The 25,495-nt window shown below is 47.9% G+C and overlaps 1 protein-coding gene across 5 annotated transcripts; it reads left to right on the top strand.

Annotated features, from left to right (window-relative positions):
• The first annotated feature begins 3,439 nt into the window (after positions 1-3,439).
• Positions 3,440-24,903, top strand: GPR157 (G protein-coupled receptor 157). Of its 5 annotated transcripts, none has more exons than XM_072026989.1 (9): positions 3,440-3,692; positions 5,521-5,619; positions 6,445-6,510; positions 6,820-6,898; positions 7,828-13,156; positions 19,017-19,230; positions 21,081-21,272; positions 21,740-22,003; positions 24,033-24,903. In XM_072026989.1, the coding sequence occupies exons 5-8, from the start codon at positions 12,780-12,782 to the stop codon at positions 21,959-21,961; spliced, it is 1,005 nt and encodes a 334-aa protein (XP_071883090.1). In that variant the 5' UTR covers positions 3,440-3,692; positions 5,521-5,619; positions 6,445-6,510; positions 6,820-6,898; positions 7,828-12,779; the 3' UTR covers positions 21,962-22,003; positions 24,033-24,903. The 5 variants fall into 5 exon arrangements, with proteins under 5 accessions (XP_071883090.1, XP_071883089.1, XP_071883088.1 ...); XM_072026988.1 differs by lacking the exon at positions 6,445-6,510 and adding an exon at positions 6,202-6,408; XM_072026987.1 differs by lacking the exon at positions 6,445-6,510 and adding an exon at positions 6,202-6,408 and having other exon boundaries at positions 6,820-7,184.
• Positions 24,904-25,495: the final 592 nt, after the last annotated feature.

Below are 25,495 nucleotides of genomic sequence, written 5' to 3'. Positions count from 1 at the left end.
ACAGCACATACTTTTCTTGTTTTGAAGCATGGGGGTACTAGAGGATTTGCTTTTAGTACAGATTTTAAAAAACCTTTTCCTTGTGCTCACACTCTGATTAAATGAGAAATAAAACTGCTTTCTTGGTGAGATTTCAACCCTCCTTTATATTAAAACAAAGTTACTTCTATCTGCTCTCTACAGCTGGGTGGAGAAGACTTCTCAGCAGGATTCCTTGTGTGACTGGGGATCTTTTTGAGCATATGAAGAAACTTGCTAGTCCATTATGTAGGCACGTCAGTGTTTTCTTGTATTTGGAAGGTAAAATACAAGTAGTCTTCCAGTGACTGGTACAGACCATCTCTTACTGGAAACAAATTAATAACACACGAGCCATTGTTTGTTTCCAGAGAGACTCAGCTGAAGGGGCTTACACAACTGTGGGGCTCTCCCCCCAGCCTTTAGTTCATGTGCTTTTTTTCTATTTGCATTTGAATGTGTTGTAGGAGCAGTGACCAGACATCAAAACTGAGCCCAGTCCATCTGAAGCAATTTTCTGCCTGAAACAAGAATCCTTTACCCAGATAACAAGAGAAGGCTTTGGTAAGAATTATTGTACACAATTTTGCTGCTGAACAGCAAATAACAATATACTGCTGAAAAGTGAGGCTGAATCTTTCACTGGAGCCTTTCTGTAGGTGTTAGCGATATGTGTCTGGTTTTATTTCCCTTACAAGGGAAGCAGCTGAGATGCAAGACTCATACCTTGCACAGAACATCGCAGCGCATTCGTGACTGACATGCGTCTTACAAGGGCTGATGGTCTTTAGTGCAACTGTGTTAATTCCTGATAGTCCATGCCAAGTGTTGCTAAATGCAGGCCGTATTTATCTCAGAAGCCACCTGAGGACAAAGCTCGATGCAGGAGCAGTGTCTGGCACTGCTTCGGTGCCTTTAAGCCCTGGATGGAGGAAATGCGGGGTGGGAGGATGTGCTGCTGGGGAGCATGCTGAGGATAACTGCCCTTTCACCAGCCTTGGTGTCAGCAGACCCTGTTCTGACACTCAGCCTCTTGCCCTGAGGCAAAGATACACAAATCTCTGCCTAGACCTGAAGAAAGTAAAAAGGCAAGTCCAGAAGGAGTTTCTTTAAAGATCCCTCAAAATCCTGATAGAGGAGGAGCTTAACAAGCAGGAAAGGCAGAAGTGCTGTGACAGTAAAATCTGCTGTGAATCATGCTGGCACTGTCCCCTCTGCCCCAGCAGATTGAATTGCAGAGGAGGGGCAGGTCAGGAAGTTCTTGGGTTCAATAACCTCATCTTTCCCAGGCCCATCTGGGCTGTAAAGCCACAGGCTTTTTTGAGTGGCAACGCTGGGGTAAGACACGAGGCTGCAGATGGCTGTTGACTCCAGGTTTATGATCTGTGGCTAATGTTTGTGCACTGCTTGGTTAATGACTCATGCATGCACGCTTAGGTGTGGTGTGCAGTCCTGAGAGCTGCGGTGCACTGGACTCTGCCCAGGCTTCTCCTGTGGTACTGAATCAGCAAGACCCCTCAACAGCCTGCTGTGCTTAGCTGCTGCAGAGTGGAGCCCATTAGGGAAAGGAATAACCTCGCTGCCAGGAGCTACAGCAGCGTTGGACAGAGCTATTTTGTCCAAGTCACCGTCGAACACCTTCTGTGGCATGTCTCCACAGAGATGAATGCGGCTCATGTAGCTGTGGGAGCTGACACAGCTGCTAGCAGGGCTGTGAACTGTTTGGGTAAGCTCCAGAGTGACAACTTCTTAAAGCCCTTGTCGAAGATGCTAGACAGGGAGAACCGATGTTAATTGCATTTGACAAATGACTGCAGAGCAGGTTTAACAGAACACTTCGGCTGTTAACAGTGCTTCTGCTTAAGCCTTTGGGTGATGAGGTTCAATTTGTAAGGGTTTTGTTTAAGTTAGATAAGCTTTGGGGGGAGCATTGTTTAAAGGAAAGCAGACAGATAATATGCAGAAAGTTTAATGAGTGAAACATGAAGGTGGATCTGCTCTTCTGGTAACAATTGCTAGCTGCTCCTCTGACCAGTGAGGCTGGACTGTTTTGAAGAGCTTGCAGTCAAAGCTAAGATGTGGCTGTTGCTCATCTCTGAGAGCTTGTTTGCGAAAGAGGAGGTGGGGGAAAAAGGTAATGAAAGCTTCATTAAATGTTATTTGCGGGGGGAAGAACAGGATATACTAGAAGGCAGGAATCAGTGAGCTTTTTTGCTTCATGTAAAAAGTGAAATCAAAGGGAAGCTGCAATGAATCACAGAGGAGTTTGGCTTGGAAGGGACCTTAAACCCATCCAACCCCCTGCCATGGGCAGGGACACCTCCCACTAAATGAGGTTCTTCAAAGCCCCGTCCAGCCTGGCCTTGGGCACTGCCAGGGATGGGGCACCCCAAGCTCCTCTGGGTAACCTGTTCCAGTGCCTCACCACCCTCTGAGTAAAGAATTTCTTCCTAATATTTAATCTAAATGTACCTGTTTTGAGCCTAAAACTCTTACCCCTTGTCCCATCACTTCACTCCCTGATAAAGGTCCCTCTCCAGTTTTCCTGTAGGCCCCCTTTAGGTACCAGGAGGCTGCTGTAAGGTCTGTCTTTAAGCAAAGAATGAATTGTTTGCCTCTCTTCTGAAGGAAGGCACAAGTCCGGGGTATTGTGTGTGGATAGGGTGAGAGGGGTTCCACTGCACAGTATGTAGAGAAATTCAGTAAGCGAGGTATATGTGAATTCCACAGCTTTACCTTGTTTTGATGTGAAGATTTAATATTGCATGAGCCAGTGGGATTAGCCAGGCCCGGTGAGAACTGCAAATAAAGACTCGTTTGGGTGAGATGTGGTAGATTTTAAATGTCATGTTTCTTAAGGTGTGGGAGGAGATGGTTACCACTAGATTTTCTTCAGAGTATCCTTAACTGCACCGTGTTTTACAGCATTTGCGTCTGTATTTCTTGATGGATGAGGTGATTCTGGCTGACAGACACAGCTGTCCTGTAGGTCTTGGTAATGTAATAACCTGGACTGCTGCCCCAATTTTCCCTGCTATATGTGAGAGGTTTTGCACTTCTTGGAGTGCAGAGAGGTTTGCGGAAAGGAGATGCTGAGAGCAGATCTGGCTTCTGTCTGCAACGTGATCCCGGGGCTACAAAGCTACTGCTTTTTCACTTGTCATCTACAGTAAGGCCAAGCCTGCAACCCCCAAAACTGTTCCTCTGAGCTGAAATTAGGAGAGTCAGGCATGCAGCAGGCCAGGACTACTTTATTCCTGTCACTTTATCTGCTGCTTACCTATCTTGTGCAATTTTTGCCTGTCCTGTTGTGTTTTACAGAAAGGAGCTGGTAGCATTTGCCTCTTCTTTTTCCCTTAGTTCTGCTTTCTTTCAGACAGCTCGTGACTCACTGCAGAGGTATTGTCCCATGTCTTTATTAGCAGCGAGGCTGGCCTGCAGGAGTGGTGGCAGGAGGTGGGGTGGAGTCGCAGCTCTATCAGAAAGCCGGAACTGTCGGAGCTTGCAGCGAGCTGGAATTCTGAAGCAGGTGCTTGCACCTCCCTGGGACCGGCGCTCACCATGCCTGCGGTGTCCCAGACCTGGCATCGGGAAGCTGGGGTCACTCGGGAGCTCAGATGGACTGTGGGTGCCGCTGCCAGCTGGCACACCTACTGCAGAACTGCAAGGAGTCGGTAAATCTCTCTCCTACCTAGGGTCCTGTCAGTGCATTTCATAAGGAAACTTTCTGCTGTGTGTGTATTTTTTTTTTAATAGGCAAATGGTAGCTGTTAAGCAGTTTGTCTTGTACTTGGGATTAGCTTCCTATGGGGAGTTTGAGGATAGGAGGAGAAGGAAGTGCCAGGAAATGTCTGATAATGCTGCATAAGCGTTGCGGGGACTCAGTCTAGAAGCATTTTCTGGCCAACTCGTTGGTGTACCCCAGGTATTGCAGTAGGAGATAAATAATCAACAGTAGTTCCAAAACTTGAGACTAACCCAAAATCTGCATATTGTAGGACACAAATCAGCCAATTTATCAAATGTGTTATCTTAAAAAGGGAAACCTGTAGCTTACAAGTCAGGAAAACTACTTGGAGAAGCAATGGAGAAGTACGATGCTTCCTCCCCTACCTGAAGGCTCAGAATAAGAACTCCAAACAGCTTTGGGAGAATGGACAGAATTTATTCTTGTTCCGCAGCCACTGCTAGAGTGCTTTATATATGGCTTTAAGATTTTTCTCTGCCATGCCAGTTCACCCTAGCAAGCAGAGCAGACTCAGCTGGACATAACTTCTGATTCTGTGGCGTAGAAGCAGGCAAGGTTGATTAGAAGAGCCTGCACAAAAGTGAGCATCCTGATCTAGTTTTAAGCTAGCTTTTCTTTAAATAGGCAGCTGAACTGGCTGCTATCCAGAAAGATTTAGGTTAGAAGATACTCCTGAAGTTTGGAAACTGGCATTTAATCTTTTTTGATTATTTTTTTTTCCTGTTGCTGGGTTTCACCCACCAATTTCACAGACGAAGCTTCAGCTGTGCTTTGCCTTAAAACAGGTAGCTCTTGAATCCCCCAGTGATAGGATCTGCTTGCATCAGGCTTCCAGCAGGAGAGGCTTCAAACTTCAGAGAAACCTTGTGTAATTCTTCAAGTACTAGCTCAAGGCTTGTGAGTGGGTCAGTTGCTGCTTAAAACTCCCCCTGACAAAAGGAGGATGACAAGGCAGGGAGTGCACTTGAAATAAATGTGCCTAGTGAAGCGCAGCTTATGGTATCACATAGCTCAGTGATGACAATGATTTCTGCAGATCTTACCTGACAGGACTCTTTACCTTTCTTGGAATGCAGTATTTCCGTAACAGGAGAAAATTTCTGTCCTCCACACCCATCAGCTTGTTTTTATAGCAGTGCTTTCTGTGTGGGCTAACTCCGTGTACTGTTATGTGATCCACCGAACTCGTTTCCTGCTGCTTTGTCACCCGCATGGTGACAGTGAGATCACTGTAAACTGAAACAGGTCTCGTGTTATCTTCTCTAAAGGGGAAAATCCCCTTAGGAGAAGCTGATGATAGCAAGACAACCCCCCGCTGAGATCTTTGGGTGCCAGGAGCAGGACTCCGTGGGCTAGACCTGAGACATTTGTGTGTAAGGTGCTGGCCCCAAAGCATCTTTCGCTGGCCCTGTTGTGCTTAATTTTTAGTGGCTCAAAAAAGTTTTACATCCCCCAGATCAGGTAATTCTGCAGTCTCGTTCCTCCCCGGAGGAGGATGAGATGTAGTCTCTTCCTCTTCTGTACCTGATTGCTTTGGTCTCCTGTAGCTGTGCTTGTCCCTGACCTGGTAATTGCCTTTGAGATAGTCTGGTTTGTTCTGATCCTGGTGGGAAATGTTGGAGGGACGATTAGGTTATTGTTTAAACAAGATAGCTTGTTCCAGAGCGGGACGGACGCCTTTTCAGGGCAAGAAGGTAGGGACTGCTGTCAACTCTTGATTTTGATGTTTTAGAATTGTTTGCTTTTTTCCTCAGGGTTAAAAGGTTTACAGTCAAGAAGTGACTTGTTAATTAATCGTTGCCATCTCCTGGGAAGCAGGGAGCGGAGCCCTTGTTCTGTTATCACGATGCCTGGTGGGTATCTGTTCTGTGCCGTGGTGTGTGATTGGTGTGCAGTTACTGCACTTCATTTCACCTTTGCCAGTCATCTCTGATAGCATACAGAGGGCTTGAGCTCTCCGTCACCTCCACTGCTCTGCTGTAAAACAGAAGCCACTGAACTTAATCTAGCGACTTGCAATAAACCCAACAGGTCTGTCCTGAGTTACTGTATGCTTTCCTGGAAGATCGTGTGCTGCAAATGCTGGCCATTCTGAAGATTCAGCAGTAGCCAGGAGTTCAGGGTTTTGACGTCTGTTTCTCACTTGGAGGCATTTCTGATCCTTGCCTTTCAGCTGTTGCTCTTGCCTTCCTTTGCAAGATGGCAGCTTTGTGATAGCTGTTGGAAGATGAAATGAGAACAAGACAGAATTTAGTGTCTTGGTGCTCCATCTTGCTATCCAAACACAAACCTATCTTGCTTGAATTTCTGGTGTTCCTAACTAGATACATTAGGAAGAAGGGAAGGCGTAGATGTCTTGGAACATGTATGTGTTAGAGGCTGCTGAAAGCCAGTGAGCTTCTAGCCATGCAGCATGCTTTTCCTTTATATTGCAGTGTTGCACAAGAGACCTTAGGAGTAATAACCTGCTTTTGAGGCTGTGATGCAAGAGCTGAGGAATTGCTTTGCCCTGAAGGCTGCCTTCCAATATGTTCACGTGTTTCCAGGAACTGAGAACTGCAGGAATGCTAGATAACACCACGTCTGGTGCATCTCAGGCTGTTCCACATGTATAATAGGAAATTCAAATGGATTTAATACAAGTGAGTATTGGTTCCTTTTTTTCTTCTGTTTTGCAGATGGTTGTGTTTCCAGTGAGTTCTTCTAACACCATGCATGACCTAAGAGCAGCGCTGTGCATTCAGGTGAACCCACCTAGAGTTTAAACAGTCCTGTGTCCCTAAACTATTAAGCATCTGGAAACACTCCAGTGGTCCGTTGTCTTGCCTGAACAGTGTTGTGTGAAACTTGGGAACTATCTGAGATAAGAAAGGATTGCAGACATGTAAGCTGGGTTTATCTTCTTAATATTTGTAATGCTTAGAGGTTTTAATTGAGACTGGGGTTAAGGAACAGGGTATCTATCAATTTAGGGGTTTGAGCCTCATCTCCCTGGAGAGCTGTTTCTTCTAGTGCTGCTTCAGTTACTTCATTGACTCCTTGTTTGTCCCCAGACTCTTGTCTTCTGTGAATGAGAAGAAAGGAGGAGACCGAACAGCCCACCCTAACTTCTCTCCTTGTGCGATGCCAGCTGTGAGTGTTTCTTTGGCAGTGTCTTAGCTGGTTGTTGTGAGCAATAGTTAAGGAAGCAATCAGCAAGTATACTGCCCTAGAAGTGCTACACATTGTTGGGCCTGCTTCGTATCTCCCTGGCTTGAGAGGTGGATGGGGATCCGGGCTGGGATGCTGCCCAGATGTGCGGTGTTCATTGGAGCTTGGGTTGCCTGATGGAGCAGAGAGCTGACATGAAAAATGCTGCGGGATGCTTGATGTGGTGACTGCATCAGAGATGCGATGAAGAAAAGAAGATAAACATATTGCAAGTTGCTTTGTTCTTCCTTTGTCCTTTCCACATGCGTTTTTCAAAAAATAAAATTCCAACTGTCATTAGTAATGCTGCAGAAATACAACATTAGGTACCGGGAGAAGAGCCTGCTTGTAGGGAGAACTCGTCTGAGTAATGACAAGCTGGCTTTAAGCCCAGCATGGGGAAAACTCACCTGTCGTCACGTTCTCCTGGCTGCTGGTCAGCAGCTGTATTGCAAGTACTTGCATTCAGGAGCCCAAAAATGTAGCTGATCTTTCTGGGGAAGAGTTAATTAGGTTTTAATGATGCAATGAGACTTTTGATCTTGCATCCTCTGAGTAGGAGGGAGAGGAGGAGGATTTGAGGGGGGGGAAAAAGCAAGTCTAGGATATCTGATCATTTCTGTAGAAGGGAATGTAAGAGCACATCCACCTTGGAAGAGGGAAAGACCTCACCCAAACATTGTTTTAAAATTCCAGTATTCATGTAGAAGATAAGCTTTCATTAGTTTTGATTAAATCAGGTTGGCTTTGCTTTATGCCCTGTAGCCCTCACTGACTTGCCTGAGTGTCGTGATCCAGGGGCATCACACCTACAACCCTTTTTTACCACACTGACTTTGCCCACACTTCTGTATGCCTTCTTTTTTTTCCAGACACAAACATAACTGCACCAGTTGCAGGGAGTCATGGAAATCTATGAACTGTCTGAGCTCTGCACTCAGAAGATAATGGATGGCCAGAAGGGAGCAGAGTATCTTTCTGTTGTGAGTCTTCTGAAGCTTCATCTCAAGCCTTTGCAGGGTGTTTGACGTGAGACAAATGTTTTGAGCTAGTACATCAGCTTTCCTGATAAACTGATATTTTTGATGACTTTTCATTTTTAGGTTTATTTGTCATAGAGCAAACAGCCATCAGCCCTAGAATTTTGGGGACAATAACAGGGTGCAGTTGTTTTGCTTTTTAACTTAATTCATTACAGGTAATAAGACCAGCTTAAAAAAACAAGTACTGAAGGATTGCCATGAAGGTTGCTGCAAAGGGTTCCTCTGAGTATCCTGTGCAAGTGCCCTGTCCCACAGTGTCACTGCTCCTTATTGTCTGAGCTGGGTGTTGGCTGAGTGGGAGTGATGTTTGAGTGGCTGGAATGTGGCTGGGTCAAATACATGGGCCTCGCTCTGTCTCACCCTAGAATTCCTGAGCAACTTCACTGGTGTTAATAAAGTCATTGGGCTTGAATTCCTGTCTATAATGATGTTCTGTATGTAACTTTGGAGTGGTAGTGCTTAAACCAGGAAGGTGGCAGTGACTGTCTGAACATGTATTTCAAATAGTTCTGTTAAATGTGCTGTTTGCTACCTGGGAAGGAACCATATGATGCAAACAACACAATGCCAAGTGACACCAGTGGGGATGTCACCATGGCTGCCCCCTTGGTTGGGCAAATTGTGGAAGCTGTGCACAAGTCTGCTGGGACCTGAGCAGTCAGCATCTGCACATGGAAAGACAATCTGTGAATTGTTTAAATGCAGACATTTTGCCTGTACTCACTGAGGGAGGGTGAGGAGTATGGCATGGTGTTTTACTACGCATTTTCAGGGTGATCTTTGGATTCTGGACATTAGAGGTTAAGTGCCCTCATTTCAATGAAAGAATTAATCTCTTGGGCTCTGTTACACCCTTTCCAGTAAGGAGAATTGTCTCTGCTGTTTTGTACTTCATCCGTTTCAAATGACTTGTGTGAAAACCTGAGGTTTCTGGCTCAGTGACCAGAGAAGCCAGCAAACTTCATGACTTCTCCTGCTTAAGGGGTCTCATTATTAGCTTTTATGTTCCTGTCTCATCTGCGTTAAAACTGCAGGATGTAGGCAGAGCTTTCAGTGTAAAAGCTGCACCCCCAAAATACAATGATTTGGCCTATTTTCCTGTTACTAACTGTAAGAGATGCAGTCCCTACATTTTTCTTAGACCAGATCTTAAATGTAGTATTGTTTGCAGCATAGTGTTCAACTGTGAATGTATAATATTAATACCTTTATTTTAATCTGTGCAACCACAGCATGAAGGAACATCCCATATTAATCTCCTAATTTAAATTTGAAATGAAGAAAACTACCCCAACACTGGGAACATAATTCATTGATTGTGCTGGCTGGATTCCAGCAGTGTCTCTAATTACATTCTGTCTGCATCACATTCTCCTTGCTGCTGGTGGCTTTTTTTTTGTGGGTTGTTGGCTCAAATTCTTGTGCGGTCTCCGCAGCCTGACTACGCATTTTTAATGTAAGTGGAAAAGTGCTAGAAATGACTAAGCATCTCTCAAGGAAAGCCATTGGGTTGCTGGTTAGACCCGGTACAGCACGATGTGGGTGGGTTAGAGGTATACCCTGTTTCAGCAGTTGTGTGCATGCTCCTCCTTGCTACCTCCTATCCCAGCTGCAGGGCTGGTTTTGGGGTGCAGGTGGCGGCCTGCTGAGGCTGGAGCCCCAGAGCTGCAGCCATGGGGAGCATCTGTCAGATTGGGGCAGTGGCAATAGGAAAATTTCTCAGCCTGGACCAGCAGTGACCTCTTGTGGGTGCTGAGGCTGCCTGGGTGTCAGCAGCCAGCGCTCTGTTGTAATGAACGCAAAGGTGGGGAAGGGAGTTTGGATTTTGTTGGCTGGGTGGTGGAAACACAAAGCTATTGCTGGTGTCAGTCTCCTGCCGTGCTGAAGCTGTGATGTGGAGGTGTCCAAATGGTTGTGGAGAGATTCAGACTCTTCTCTCCCCTTGGTGAACCCAGAGCTGGCTTCTGAACCCAGAAGGAGCAGGAAGGAGTGGGAGCAGGACTTGTGTGCAGGGACCTTTTCCATGACATCTCCCTGTTTCTGCCAAAAGCTGTCTCCCTGCTCTGGCACAAAATTGAGAGTTACAAAGTACTATGCCAGCATCATGGCTGTGATGTGCAAGAAGGGCTGGGAGGTCTCAGCCCCTACTAATCACTTAAAAACCCTGAGGCATAAACCAGGTTCCCACTTAATAGAGGACTGTGCCCAACTTCCTGGCCAGCTGCAAAGGTGAAGTTAAAAAAAAAACAAACCAAAATCTTATTGCAGCCTTTTTTTGCAAAGTCAGTACACTACATCTTGGTTAGTGGAAGTGAATTTGTCATTACAGCTCGACTGATGTTTTATAAGATGCAGGGGGCAGCCTGTGTGTCAGAAAGCTTTCTAAGCAGCTAAAAAAAGAAGAAATTGTGTCCTTCCACCAAGTAGCAGGTTACTTCACCACCCTGTGACTTTGACTTCTCCCTGCTCTGAGCTACGCACAACGCTTCCTTTGAATTGTTGTGTATTTTTAGGCAGTTTGCAAATCTTTCTGTTCCCTGGACAGCTGCGGATTCCCTGGGACTGACAGGCAGACAGCTGCACCGCTGCCCTGCGATTAAAGGTAACGACACCAAAATTACAGGAATGCCAGGGAGATGCTGGCGGTGGATGGATGCCTTGCACACGGAGAAGTCAAAAAACAGAAGGTAGTGAAAATCTTGAAGTTATCTGCCTTTTATTACTCAGTTTTGGAGCATTATCTCTGCATGCCCTGCTGCTGAATGATGACTTGTGTGTGCAAATTAACCATGTCCCTATTTTCAGGAAGCAGGAAGAGATCCCGTGCCTGTCCTATTAATTTCTGATAGCCAAGGGCAAAATATATCTCTGTAGAACTGGACAACACCAAAATTTGCAGCTCTACAAACTTGTGGTTGCAAGTCTGGTACTCTCTGCTATCCAATTCTAAAAGAGCTTAAGTCAGGCCATAAGCTGTGGAAATAAATTGTCTTGCAAGGCTTCAGAATTAAGCTGTATTGTAGAGCTACATCAGTCACACACACACACTCCCTCCCTCCCAAAAAGCAACTTTCAGGATCCGGGGCTGGAGACGAAGTGGTTTTTCTGGATGTTTGTACTAAGTGGGTGAGCCTGTCTCCTTTCTTTTGTGCTATAAAAGTGGGGGGAAGGGAAACTAAGGAACAAGGAAGAAGCCAAAAACATAAGAGCAAGCTGTGGGAATGCAGCCTTGACCAAAGGAAAAAAAAAAAAAAAAAGATAATTGTTTTTTTTGGGGAGGTCAGATGGTAGCTAAAGCAGGCCTGGAATAACAATTAGTTAGAGCTACATTAGTGTCAGATTGTGTGCAGGGGAAACGCAAGTTGCTGCAGCTTCCTTTTCCTATAAAGAACATAGAGAGGGCATCAGGCTCCACAAGAAACTTCTGCTAAAAGCACTTCTAAATGTAGAAGCCTGCTTGATGGAAGTTAACTGAGTGTTAAAGGTCAAAAAGGTTATGTAGGAAAATGGTTCAAAACAGTGCCTTTTAACACAGCAAATGACTGATCCATCAAGGTGACCAAGAAGTATGCCAAGCCCGTATGGTGCAGGAGAATTAGCAAATACAATTTTAAAATGTGCTGAAGTTCCATCCACTTCTTGGAAAGTGCTGGTGTGGCTTGTACTTGGATGTGAATCTGGGGCAGAAGGGCAGAAGGGATGGGTTTGGACAGCAGCTGTGAGATGGTTTGCAGTAAAATGGTAATAGCAGAAAAAAACAGAGTGAAGTACTGGTTATCCTGAAAAACATGGTTGTAAAATGGTGGTTTTTTAGTATAAGGTAGCAAAAATACATGATTTAAAATGTTGAGGAACCCCTTCCCTCTTTGGAAGATGGGGATGTAAAACTGAAACAGCATCGTGGCAAAAAGCACTGCGCAAACAGAAGACATTTCTGTTAGGAATAGGTTTTTTGGGGTATGTTGGATGGCTTCAGGCTCCTAGGATAAGGTGAGATGGGGGATAAGGCACCTGGTTTTGTGGGTTAGAGAAACCTTGCTAAAATCTGTGAGCTCAGCTGGGATCCTCTGTTGCTCCTGCTGGGGGAAGGATTAAGCTGTTTTAGGGCGAACAAGTAGGATTAAGCTGTTTTAGGGAACAAACCACCTGAACCAACAACGAACTCCACTGGAAATTGAGCACATCGCTCCCAGAATCAAAGCTGGGAGAGATGAGGTACCTGCGGGGAAGCCAAGGAAGTTTCAGCAAAGTGAACCAAGTTTATTTATGACAGAAATACGAAATGTGCTGAACGTGGTAGCGAACCCCGGTTTGTGCCTGCTTAGGGCTGTCTGCCTTGCAGGTCCACGAGGTCCGGTGTGAGCTGGGGGTGTTGTGGAGCGAGGAAAAGGTAAAGAGAAGGAAAGCAAAAGGGGTCGGGGGGGTCCCGCTGAGTTTGGGGGGCTCTGCCTGGGCTGCGGGCGAGCTGCGCGCTCTGCTTGCAGAGGAGAGGAAGCAAGTGTGACTTCGGGACGAGAGTTTAAAATAAAAAAAAATAGAGAATAAACCCAAGGGCACCGAGCCGGCCCTTCCCCTTCCCTGCCGGCAGCTGTGCGCCTCTCCCTGCGAGCAGAGCCGGCTGCGGGCTGGGGGGGCGCCGCCGGGGTGTCCGGGGCGGGGCGGCGGCAGCGGGGCTGCGGAGGGAGCTCCGCCGCTCCCGGCCCTTCCCTTCCCTTCTTTTCCCATCCCTTCCCTTCCCCTCCGACCTTTTGCCGGCTGGGTGCTCGCTTGGGCTCCCCGCGATGCCCCGGCCGCTGCCCCCGACGGAGCTGTACGCGGCGGAGCGGGCGGTGGTGCTGGTCTCCTGCCTGCTGTCCTGCCTGGGCTCCTGCCTCCTGCTCTGCACCCATGCCCTGTGGCCGGAGCTTCGGACGCGTCCCAGGCAGCTCCTGCTCTACCTCTCCTTGGCCGACCTCCTCTCAGCCCTCTCCTACTTCTACGGGGTGCTGCAGGACTTCGACAGGACGTCGTGGGACTGCGTGCTGCAGGGCGCCCTGTCCACCTTCTCCAACACCAGCTCCTTCTTCTGGACCATGGCCATTGCCCTCTACCTCTACCTCACCATCGTGAGGGGCTCGCCCACGGGGGCCGGCTTGCTCTGCTGCTTCCACGCGGTGAGGTGGGTGCTGCCGGACGCCCCGGTGAGACGTGGAGCCCATGGGTGCCCCGTGTGCGGCACGCTGCGCTCACGGCACCCACTTGCTCCTTGGGGATGCCGTGCCCTTCTCGAGTTCCTTCTGACCAGGGGTTTTTCTGCTTTGGGACTAACCAGCCCTGCTTGTTTCCCCCCCTTGCTGCACCCATGGGAAGAAGTAGAGACATGGACAAGTTAAAACGGGTTGCTTAAGTTGCAAAGATAATGTGCCAGTGACTCAAAATCCTGGCTTCTCCCCCTCCACAGCCTGCTCTGACACCCTGGCAGTAATAACCCAAAACTTGCGTTTGCTCTCCCTGCCTGCTGCTGCCCAAGCTCCCGCGTTTGGGATCCGTTTCCCGGATTTCCCGTGTCTGTTTGTCCTCCCCCTTCCCCTAGCAGGTTGCTGTAACCCAGCGCTCCTAGGGGAACCCAGACCGCAAGTGAGGAGGCTGCGAGAAAAGCGCTCTGAAGGTTGTTTTGGCATGTTTGATTGAAAGCCAGACAAAGCAGCCCACAGTGTAGCTCGATGTCTTGGTTGCTGCTGGTTAGTGAGCTGATTTTCCACATCATGTTCAGTAAAAGCCTTCATTATGCAATTTGAGCTTGTGTGATCATGTGCTTACCTCCACGCCGAGCAAAACAGTGATCCCTTAGTGCTCTGGGCTGCCAGGCTTTTGCACTAAATTATACAAGGAATGATTTCTTAAAACAAAACAAAACAAAAAAGTGTCAGGGCAAGCAAAGGAATGGGTTTTATTTATTCTGTTTCTCAGTGAAATATTTGTCACCTCTTATTGTCAACAGGGTGACTTGGGAGGTGATTGAGTTAGAGCTAAGTAAAGATGGGGCAGTGACAGACATTAAGGTTAAGAGGGAATCAGGGAGGACAGGAATCCTGCCCCACCTCTTGTAATTGCTGCTTGATGCTCAGGTCTGCCTGCGAGCAAGCCCGAGGTGCCTGCACACACGTGGCCAGCCGCACCAGCACGGGGTGCAGGAGATGAAGTGAGATGCGATGAGACAGGAGGCAGCTTGTTTTCTTTTTTTCCTTTCAATTGAGGATGATGTTGCACTGGGTGACTTGTGGAGAAGAGGAATTGCTGCTGAAGACCTGCATGGGGCTGAGGGAACACAAACACGGAGCCTGACTTCTTCATGGGCGTGCTGTTTGCATCAGGCTGCATCAAAGAGCTGCTGCAAACCTGCCCCGCTTGTAATTTCCCTGTCTGCTTAATTGCTCGCCGTGTGAGCTCGGTCTGTACTTAAACATCTCCGCCTGGTTTAATGCTGCTCAGCCTGGTCGGGTACAGGGTGCAGAAGGCAGCTCGGGGAGGCTCAGCGAGTTGCTGCTGGCCCTGATCTGTGCGCTCCTTCACAGCAGTCAAATCCCAAGAGCACCGTGGCGCTGCGAGAGAGGAAGGGAGTGTTCGAACTCAACTTCCTCTGGGTGAATTTGCTAGGTTTATTTTCAGGGCTCTGCAGTCAAAATCAAATGCCATCTTCTGCTCTAGGTGTTGCTCAGCTCCGCTTGCCCTGTTTAAAGGGCAGCGTAGATAGCTTTCATCTAAGTCCTGTTTCCAGGTTCTGCTTGATAAGTGGTGACTCCCATTCTGCATTCAAAGCGTCTTCTTGCTTTACAACCTGTGTGCAAAGCAGGAAAACAAGTGAGGACCTGTCCTCCGCCCAGCCCCTCCTGACACATCCTCCTTCCTGCATTGCTGTCACTGCCTGACAGCTCCACCAGAAGCACAAATTCTGGATTTTGTGCTTGGCAGGGCTCCCCCCATACTTTTCAGTGCTTCAGATCCCTTCTGGGTGTCTGCCTTGCTTTTGGCCAGAAAAATCTTGTGCTACACACACAGGAATTTTTGCAACTCGTATGGAAAGATCCTAGCGTGTGCTCTAGCTGTGGGGGGGTGGGCAAAATAAAAGAGGGCAAAAACAGGTGATTCTCTAAGGATTTAGAGATAAGTTTACACATTTTTGTCTAGGCAAGAACGTGGGACTTCTTTTTTTTCCTTTTATCACTTGACAGGTTGCTGACATGGTCACACAGTGTCTGCCATGTGAAGAGCTGTGCTGAGACGGGCGTCTGGCAGGGCTGGAAGGCAGGACGGGGTTGGTCGTGCACAAGTTTTCCAGCCCTCTCAAGCAGTTGCTCATCTGGGGCATGTGTTTGTAGCAAGGCGTGCTCGTTTAACATTGAGCATAACCAGAGACTCCGTTCCTTAGCAGAGCAGAGCTGGCTAAGCATGTGTTGGAAGCTACTACCTGGAATTTTGTTTTTAGGGAAATCAGGACGTTGCAGGGGATGAAACCTGATGAACGGGTTTGTTCCTCACCGAGTTGAGTCACGGTAACACATGCACCTCTCTTAGAGCTAGACTGGGCAACTGCGGGCCCTGGTTTGTTTTTAAACACGTGTTGAGCTCAGAGGAGCTTTGAAAACAAGCTTGCAGTTAGCTTTGAAAATATTTGTAGTACTTGTAAGCTGCAAGTTCTGGCATTGGGAGTGTTTCCAGGCTACCTCACTTGTTCTGGGTTTCTAAATGTCGGGCATCGTTTGGTTGGGCGATGGCTTCTTTGCTCCGAGAGCAGCTGAGCCAAACTCAGGGCGAGGAGTGGGCCAGATCCCACCTTGGGATTGCTTCTTGCTTTGTCTTCGATAGTGGTTGCTGTCGACCTCTGAAGTGTTTGCATTTCATGAAAGGGCTGTGCAGATGCTTGTAAGCATATAGACAGATACATGGAATACTTGAGACCCTTTCATGTATAATTTATTGTATCATACATCTGTGCTGTCACGACTGTGTCAGTGCCAGTGATACACTTCAGAACAGGCCAGTTGAAGTCCCTAAGCCTTCCTTACGAGGTGCAGGGAGCTCTTAGATTTTGCTGTGGTTTTGTCTCCTTGTTCAGAAAATGCTGTAGGTGGTCAGGCCAAGCCAAGGATGCTACCTGGTTGCTGCTGCCTTGGCTTTTAAATTCTCTGGGAGAAGTCTTTGTATAGTAGCAGTGGCTTGGTACTAGCATACTACAGACTCAGTTAATGTTTGGGTAAGAAAACACAGAAATTAAACTGGTCGTATATTTGGTCTGGGGTTGTGCTACAGCACGTGCTCGAAGCTCTTTCCTCAAGTTGGCTTGGATCCCCAGAAGCCTGATATTTCTCTTGAAGAGTAAAAATTCCAGTTCCCACCAGGAAGCACCTGCAGGTTGCTGTAGGATGGCTGCTTGTCCGACCTGTGCAGCCCAACAACTGCGAATCTTCCCTGCTTGCAGGAGCCAGTGGGGGAGGAAGCACCTGTCCAGAGTAAATCAAAACGTGGTGGTAAGCAATCCGACCTCAGGCACACTGAGGACAAGAAAACCAGCCCAGCGTGAGTCCTTGCCTTACCTCATATAAATGCAGCGCTTGTGTTGATCTGGAGTGATGTGCTGGATTGGATAAATTTGTATTAATAGATTGCTGGGTGCTCTATTAGGGAAATAAGTACAGTTGTATCTGCCTGAGGGATGGGATTGCCTCCTTTTATCTCCTGCACTGATGGCATTTAGATCTGAGAGGCCCAACCTACATAATTACACCGTGGGGCTCAAAGGAAGATTTCTGCCTCTTCATGCTATCTTGGATCCTTTTTAGTCCGGTCTTCAAACTTGCTTTGGGTGTGTGTAATGTATTATTTTCTGGCTCTTCTAGATAAGTATGAAGCATTGGTATTTTCCAGTCCTCGGTAATCTGTTCTGTAGGGGTTCTTAAAAATAATTTAATCATGAGTCTCAGTTCTCCTTTTCCCCTTTTCTAAAACATTTTCAAATAAGCTGGAACTGATGAATTTCCTTGAAATGTCTGATTATTTTCTAGATTCTTTCCAATTTCACTTTGGGTTTGTGATCCTTTGTGCTTAATGTTAGTTGTGATAACCTTCTGATCGCAATGCACTCTTTCTGTGAAAACTGAAGCTTAAATTAGGCTCCTGATGCGTGGCAGTTTTTTTCCCCAATCTTTCTTTTATTGGTTAGGTACTTGAAGACTTCTTTTTTTCGGTCCCTTGCTAGTGAGCTGTTACTTCATACTGTAGCCTCTCCTTATGTGTATGTCCTCACACTGTTCTTTTATATTTATAACTAGCAATTTGACCCAGTTTGATCTCCTCATATCATTCTCTTTCAGTTTCAGGTCACTGTGGAGATCATTATTTAGGCAAATTAGTTTCTTAATACATTTCCTTTGTCCTGGTGCTGGATTCATTTGTGCTTATGTCCTTTAATATGGTTTCTTTAAGGAAGGGCCAGTTCTCTTGAGTGCTTATCCGTACCTCAGTGGTCAGTTCTGCCAGATATTGAAATGTGAACCTCTGAGCCTAGAGTCCTCGTTCTTGGGCCACTTCACCATTTTTACCAGAATGAGAAGGTTTTGAGAGGTGTAGAGGGAATTTTCATGGTGGTGTTGGTGCCTGGTGTGTGTTCAGGAGGCTCTGATAACAACACAAGGAGGATTCCCTGCAGCAGAGCTGTCCTTAAACACCACCACCAATTGACTCCGAATATCTTATACCTTTCTATTTACATTTGTTTTGTGTGTGTATAGGTGATGTTAGGAGCATGATCCTGTCCATGTTCTCTGTAGCTCCTCCAGGCCACCAGCAATACAAGTATGAACCAGGATGATGGTGAGACCAGTACAGCACTGGCTTTTTCTTTGCGTCTGCAGAGAGCAGGGTGTTCATGCTGAAAGCTCAATCTCAGCTCTCTGAGGCATCTGGCATTTTTTGAGGAACCGTCCCTCGTAAGCTTCCTCAGAAATGTTTTCTGAGGGTGAATGTGGGAAGGGCAGGTGATGTGATTTAGCTCCAGTGTTTCAGCCACGGGGTGATGTGTGAGCTGGACATCGTGGGCCGGGGCAGCTCTGTGAAGTCCTGGGTATTCACAGCTGACGGGAAGGGGCTGGGTGTTTTTACATCTGGGCTGGGGGAATCTTTTGATTCTTGCTCACGGCTTTTTGTGGGCAGCCCGAGCTGCTGAGTGACTTAGTCCCTGTGTGTCACCGCAGTTATTTTTCTGCTAGGTGCTTCCCTATATCTGCCTCCTCTGGCAGGACAGAAGCTGACGTCAAAACACAGCTCCAAATGATGTGAAACTGGCTCCTGTTTGCTTCCCCAGCTTTAATGCTGTTACCACCAGTGCTTTTCTTTGGGAAAAAACTTTCCCTTGGTCCTTCAGAAATGATTCTTGCTCCCAAAATATTGACTACACCTCCATCAAAACATCCAAATAACCCCACCACTACTACTAGCACCACCATCAACTACAAAGACACAAATGATGCAATGAAATCGTGGATTTCTTTGTGTCACCTGTGCAAAGCGTCACGTAGGAATCAGTGTGGGGTTTGGTTGCTTGTGTTTTGAAAGCCATGAATGTGCCAGCTTGTTCTCGAATGGCTGGCTCCTGCAGGATGGGCACGTTGTACTGTGCTGTGACCTGCCAAATCCTGGACCTCACCTGCTAGGTATGCAGGCCAGGTCTCATTTCTGGTGCTCAGGTTGGCACATCATCACCTGTCCATTCTTTGTGTGTCCTCCAGGACTGAGATCCCAGGTTCTTAGAGTGGATCCCAGGGAATTGAAGCAGGGACTGTGTGGGTTTGTGTTCCCCACCGGGTGCCTGTCACAGCCACATCCCTTAGGCCTGGTGCAGGAGTGCTGGCATCCTGCAGGAGGAATTGGCATCCTGTGCGATGAAAGATCCCTTCGTCTGTCACCCATTTCTCCCAGGGTATTAAGGGGACTAAACTGAGTGTGTTCTTAGCTTAACCTTGCTGCTCTTGTTCTTTCCTCAGCTGGGGCGTCCCCCTTTGCATTACGGTTGCGGCTGTTGCTCTGAAGAAGATTGGCTACGATGCCTCCAATGTTTCTGTGGGCTGGTGCTGGGTCAACTTCGATGCAGAGGATCGGGTCTTGTGGATGCTGCTAACGGGGAAAGTTTGGGAGATCCTGGCCTATGTGACTTTGCCAGTGCTCTACATCCTCATCAAGAAGCACATTAACAGAGCGGTGAGTACTTTGCTGCTTTCAGATCACATTACAGGCTTGCTGTGGGATTGTATCCTCCCACTCTGAAGATTTCGCTGTGTATTAGCAGCTACACAGGCAGGAATTGCTTCATAAACTGCTGAAATATGTCCAACTGCTGGGAGAAGCAGTCCTGCTGAGTCAGCAGCCCGTAGCATCATTGCACAATGACTTAGCACCAGAAGAATGTAAAAGCCTCTTGAAAACTTAAGGGGTTACGAGATGAAATGTGAGTCCTGCAGTAGGAATTGAGACAATGTGTGAAGGACAAAATTCAGCTTTTATCAGTCATCCATACATTTCCACTTGTACCAAGCCTGAATTTGGCCTCTGGACTGACTTACCTAACCACAGTCATTTTAGGATTGCTAATGACAGCTTGCTTCTGAGTCCCTATTTGTACTTGCAGGCCTCAGAGGGTTCTTTGCTGCTGTTTATTGTGAGCACAAAGAATCCAGACGTATTGGACAATACTTGCATAATAGAAATGAAATCTAAATGATGACATTGGCGGAAAGAACAACACCTAATTAGTTGCATTAGAAAAAGAAATCCAGAGAAATGTCCTTCTGGAATGTGTTGCCGTGCACACCTGCTTGCTGTGGTGAAGCTATGGCAGTAGTCATGGATAAACACAACTCTGGTGAGGGCAGGATTCCCCAGGCAAGCTGGCAGGACAGCACAGTCCGTGCTGGTCCCAAGGGATCCAGGGAAGGGAAGCTGGGAAGGCTTTGCTCGTGCCTGTCACCGCTACAGACACAAGGCAGACAGGACTCAATGTTCCAGCAGCTGTTGAAGACAGCAACGTGACTGCCTGGAAAGCTGATCCCCCTGCTGCTCTGCCAGGGACACGTGGCTGCTCTGTTCTCCCGTCCTGCTGAGAGCCACTTGATGCTCGGAGCGGGGTCGGAGCAGCAGCACATGGGGCTTGCTGGGCTGGAGAAGCCCTCCTCTAGGAGCTTCACACTTCCAAGGAAGAGCAACAGCCGGCCAAGGCTGGGTTTGGGCTGGACTTTTGGGTTTTGCAGGGTTGGTTCTGGCATGGTTTCAGATTGTGGAAGTATCTGCTGTGGGGGAGGCATGTAGTGGGCATATGAATCTTTCTGAATGAGAGCTGAGGAGTCACACCTGGGATTACTGGAGCCCAGGAGAATGCTGCATGAAAGCCGTGCGTGCTCGGTAGCCCTGGTGGCAGGAGAAATAGTCTTCAGCAGGTGAGCTGTCCTGAGACTTAATCTCTTCACCTGCATTGCCATGCTGGTATTCATGATCATGTGTCCCCACAGGTGCTCCATGGGTTGTGGTGCCCTGGTCTCCCCCATCCGGGATGCTGCATCCATCCAGCAGCTTCCAGCATGGAAAGATCTCAGGGCCTTGTACCTCCAACTGCCCTTATCCAGGGCATAGATCCCAGAAACATTTTACTACCTGTAATGTTAGAGAGGCTTGCTGGCTTTTTAAACCTATGGAAGACCGTTGCTAACAGTGTATGGTCAGAAATCAAGCACCAGGTCCTGCACAGGGACTGCTGGATCTGTAAAATTGCCCAACCAGGCACCAGGAGAGCAGGTTCCTGCAGCACTGATTTGTTTGTCTGACCCAGCAATGTAGGGTATAATAAAGCTCTAAAAAGGGCTGGATCTCCTTTATTTGCAACTCCTTGGCTTTAGCAGGAATGTTTGCATTAACAAGGGCAGTATGTGGCTCAAGACCATCAACTGCCCACAGGATGCAAAAACTGGGTTGGCTTTGGAAAGAACCCCCAGAGCTCAATGTCCTGAGTGTGTAGCCTTTTTGTTCACATTTTTGTCTTTCCTCCATCTCCACGGAAGCATGCGGCGCTCTCAGAGTATCGCCCCATTCTCTCAAGAACACCGCTTCAGCCCCGGACTTCCATAGCAGACAAAAAGCTGATTCTCATCCCTGTCATCTTCATCATCCTCCGCATCTGGAGCACCGTGCGATTCATTCTGACACTCTGCAACTCCCCTGCAGTGCAAAACTCAGTCCTGGTTGTCCTGCATGTAAGTATTGGCCAGGCAGCGTGTTAGAAGGAAGGTCTGGAAGGGAGATAAAGCCTGGTTGCTCTCAACATCACTTTCTGTGCCAGGATGCAGCTCAGGCTGGCACAACACATGCGCGATGCAGGATCAGCTCCCTGGGATGCTCAGCAGTGCAGTTCCAGCATCATCTAGCGGACACTGAGAATAACTGCAGTGGGAGTTTGCCCCAGGCATGCTGCTTGTAGGAGAAGCTGGGTGCCTGTCCTGGAGCAGGGGCAGCCTGCTCCACACCCAGACCAGGCTGCAGGAGCGGCACAACAGCAGCCGGTGCTGTTTTGGGGTGTGAGACTGTTTTTTCCTCTGTTTCACTCGCTTAGGTGGAAGTTGCTGACAGCACTACAGCTGGTCTCACCTGACGTTTGCTGTTTTGGATGGGGGAAGTGTTGGTACAAACGGCACTGGTTAATTCCTTTCTTGCCCCCTTGCAGGGGATCGGGAACACGTTCCAAGGAGGTGCCAACTGCATTATGTTCGTCCTCTGTACGCGCGTGGTCCGGGCTCGCCTGCTCTCCTCTCTGTGCTGTTGCCACTATGATGACTCGGGTTGGCCTTCAACAAGGTCGAGCAGCACCCGACAGCGCCCAGATCCTGCTGGGAGCGAGGATGTGCCAGACCCTGAGCGGACGAAACCTCTGCTTTCCAGCACCTGAGCCTGCGCTGCCCACAGCTCTGCACTGACCTCATCTCTCTGGGTAAGCTGCATTTACACCACTTTGGGACCCAGTGCAAGAACTGGGGAGCTGCAGTTGGGGTGGAAGGGCTCCCCTGCGGGGTAGGGTTCTCCTCCTGTTGTATGGGTTCCCTGTCTGTAGGGATGACATGTGCATGTCTTCAGTACTGCACAGTTCAGATGCATTTAGTGCCCGAAGTGTTCCTGGTACCATAATCCAATCCCTGCTGCCATTTATCACAACGGGGGACTGCGGGTTGGTGACTCATGCGGGTTTATGTAAGAAATCTGCAGGAGCCCAACCTTGGCATCAGTTCTTTGTGACTTGAGGTACAAGGTTTGACACTGGATAATGCGCTTGATTTCGTCTGTGCAAGTGTCTTGATTCCTTGGGCTTGACCTAATGAGTGATAATTGCAGAACATGCAGGAGTTTCAGATTAAATCCAAACAGAAGCATTTGGGGCCGGGGCTCTGTGTGGGCTTCTGCCTGAGGCAGATTCTGATAGCACTCTTGTGTAGCTAAAGGTAGTAATTAAACTGGTAAGAGCAAGTTTGGAACAGCTGCAGCCTGGAGAGGAGGCTTGGGGGGATGTACTGTAGGTCTTTGGACCACTCTGACATATTTCTGGTTTGGTCCTCCCAGACCACAAAGCCTGAGAGAAGAAAAAAAAAAAAAAAAAAAAAAAAAAACAGGCAGATTTTTTAAAAATCAATAAACAGTTCTTTTTAATCTGTATAACAAGGTTTTTCAGAAAGAGCAGAAGGCTCAGGAATCGCTTGGGGAGGGACGGCAGCTGCCAGGCTCCCACTGCTCCAGACACCCAGCTGTTCCAAACCTGCTCACACTACTTTAATTTTAGTCACCTTAACAACATGCAGAACAAACTGCATGGTACAGTGACCTCATGGGACTAGGCAGAGGTGAGTCCTCTTAACGCCAAGTCTTCACTTCAGGAAATAACTTCATTAAGATATGAATACATCTGAGCCCTCTTGTACAAGACCTGTGTAGGCTTGGGAAGGTGGAGTCCTCAAGGGCTCATTAGCCCATTTCATGGGGCTGGAGAGGGGCTCAGTTCTTTAGCATCCCCAGAGCCTTTGAAGGCTAGATGCAAGCATCTTTTATCTCTGGTATAGATGACTTCAAGAAGTTTTGCCTGCTTTCAGAAGTTTTTTTTCTTTTAAAACTTCTAACAGCTAAGTAGCAACCTTGGTAGCTCAACCTTATGTTAACCCCATGTGGCTTTGAAAGAGGAGCTATATTAAAAACTGTTCTTGCAGAAAGGCAGGATAGTAAATCTTAAATGTTACAAGACTTAGAATTGTGCTGCGTTCATTTTTGTAGAGCCACCCCTGAAGAGATGGTAGAATTGTCACCAACTTGGCTGAAGGAGCAGGGGAAAGCAAAGCCAACAAAATCAAAAAAGACTCCTTGTTCTCAATTTCCCTTTTTCCATAACAGCAGAGTGCTGAGAAATGCTTTTGGAACAATGTGCAGCTTGACAGAGTAACATTCCCTGCTCCTCGGGGTTCGGGGAAGCATGCTGGTTCGTGAAGATCAGCTATTGGCAACAGCACCTGTGCTGATACAAGTGGAAAATCTCTGACAGAAGCCTTCATGCAGGCAAGGCCAGAGAAGTAAAAACAGCCAACGGAGAGGTTCCTAGAAGTGTCTGTAGTTTCTAACACTGCAGCTGATCACAGCCTAAATAGAAGCAGGGATGGGATAACGGGAGAGGAAGGGTCTGTGGTGGGCTGCAGAAATGCGTGGCTGCTCCTGGCAGGTCCCCTTTAGTCTTGGCATGAAGTGTAGGAGCGCAGCGCTCCCTGCAGCATCAGCTGTCTGGGAAGAGGTCTGAAGCCTTCCCTGTTGGGCGTGGGCTGGAGAAGTTTGATTCTGAGCCTGTTTTCCCCCATGCCTGTTTTCAGCTTCTGCAGGGTGATGCCCCCTGCAGCAGGCCTCTTGTCCTGCCCCAGAGCAAACCTGTGCACCCTGGTGCAGGAAGAAGGGTACGGTTTGGGATTTTAACTGTGCTTCATGTTGTGCAGGTGCAGGATCACCCCGGAGTCCCACAGAGGGAGCTAAAGGCTGGGGAGAAGCACCGCTGGAGTGGCCGAGGAAAATGAAGATGTCCCAGTCCTGGACGTGCAGATCCCAGCTGCGGTGGTCCTGAACTTCACTCAGGATCTTCTGGAAGATGCTGTTTGGCTGCGCTCCAGCCTCCTGGATTTCTTCCCTCCTTCTCCTCTCCCTCCACCATAAATTTTAAAACTGTTTGGGGTTTTGCTTTTCTGTCTGACAGGGCAAAGATGTTGTTGTGAGTTCTGGGGTCAACTAATAGGGGGATAGGGAAACTGTAGTAGCTGCTGGATGGGACTGTCCTGGCACGGGTTTCAGTCCTGAGGTGTGAGGCCTCCCAGGGAGCTCTGACCTGGCTCCCATTTTTCACTTGAATACAGACGACGGCGTGCAGACTCATTTGTTTGGTGGCGATGGATGGTTCCTCTTCACGTTTTATTCCTCCTTGGTGGTCAGGGGTCATCATCATCACCAGGGTGCGTGGCAGCTGCATGCTTTTTGCCTCCTGGGGATATCTCAATTCCGCAGACTCCTGGTGCCGAGGGGCACCTGGGCTCAGCAGCCCGGCCTCCAGTGAGGACGGCCCTCACCGTCCACAGGAGGGTGCCTGGCACGTGCTGGCCTCGTGCTGGCCTCCAGCCAGCCTCTGCCATAGCACAGCCCATGGCCTGCTCCTGTCCTGGGAGTGTTTGTCCCGGGAGTGCTGTATCAGGGCCAGGGAGGGGACGGTTTGTTGGTTGAAGATACTGCGTTAATTTATTTACAGCTCCTCCCTTGCTTGTGTTTTTTTTTAAATATTTTCTCCAACTTCTACAAAATAAAGTTCCGTTTCTTTACCGAGATGTTGTTCAAGCATGTTGTGACAGGCCTCTCGGTGCCTTGAAGGATTTGGGTGAGGGGCTGTCGTGAGGTCAGTATTCAGGTTTCTTGTGTGTCTGGCCTAAAGACTGGCCAAGGCATGTGTCAGAAGACAAATCTCTTCTACTGATACATAAATGAATATCTCTTCCTATCATTCTATACATATAGAAATGTAAACCTTCAATCAGTCTGAGCAAACCTGTCCACTGCTATACATTATGTTCAGTTCCCCCAGCTTATTGCTATGATCTGTGGAAAAAACAGTGTGTGGGACTTGTTTCCCATAAGTTCTGTTGACCTTACAGGCTGTGGTGCTCCAGCTGTGTGAGATCACAAATGTTACCTAATCGTGAGATTACCAATTAATTTTTCTCCAGATGAGGCCATGCTGTAAGGTAGGTGGGACTAATGCTGGGCACGGCTGGAGCTTTCCCAGGGCTTGCCCAAATAGAGAAAATTCAAGTCTTTATGGCAAAAATGGGCAGGCTGACAATAGTAGTGCTGTGTAAGTCGCCGTGCATTCACAGCTGTGAATGAACTTTACTCAGATTAAAACTTTGGCCATTTTACA

This window comes from Anas platyrhynchos, chromosome 22 (genome assembly GCF_047663525.1).
Source record: "Anas platyrhynchos isolate ZD024472 breed Pekin duck chromosome 22, IASCAAS_PekinDuck_T2T, whole genome shotgun sequence".
Lineage (NCBI taxonomy): Eukaryota > Metazoa > Chordata > Aves > Anseriformes > Anatidae > Anas > Anas platyrhynchos.
Note: the sequence above shows the minus strand (reverse complement) of the source record. Positions and strands in the feature narration are given on the sequence as shown.

Bases quoted from the DNA above. Each gene is read 5' to 3' on its own strand.
- GPR157 (XM_072026989.1), top strand. From the start codon at position 12,780: ATGCCCCGGCCGCTGCCCCCGACGGAGCTGTACGCGGCGGAGCGGGCG. The intron at 19,231-21,080 runs GTGAGTACTTTG...TCTCCACGGAAG, and splicing joins AGAAGCACATTAACAGAGCG to CATGCGGCGCTCTCAGAGTA. The intron at 21,273-21,739 runs GTAAGTATTGGC...GCCCCCTTGCAG, and splicing joins CAGTCCTGGTTGTCCTGCAT to GGGATCGGGAACACGTTCCA.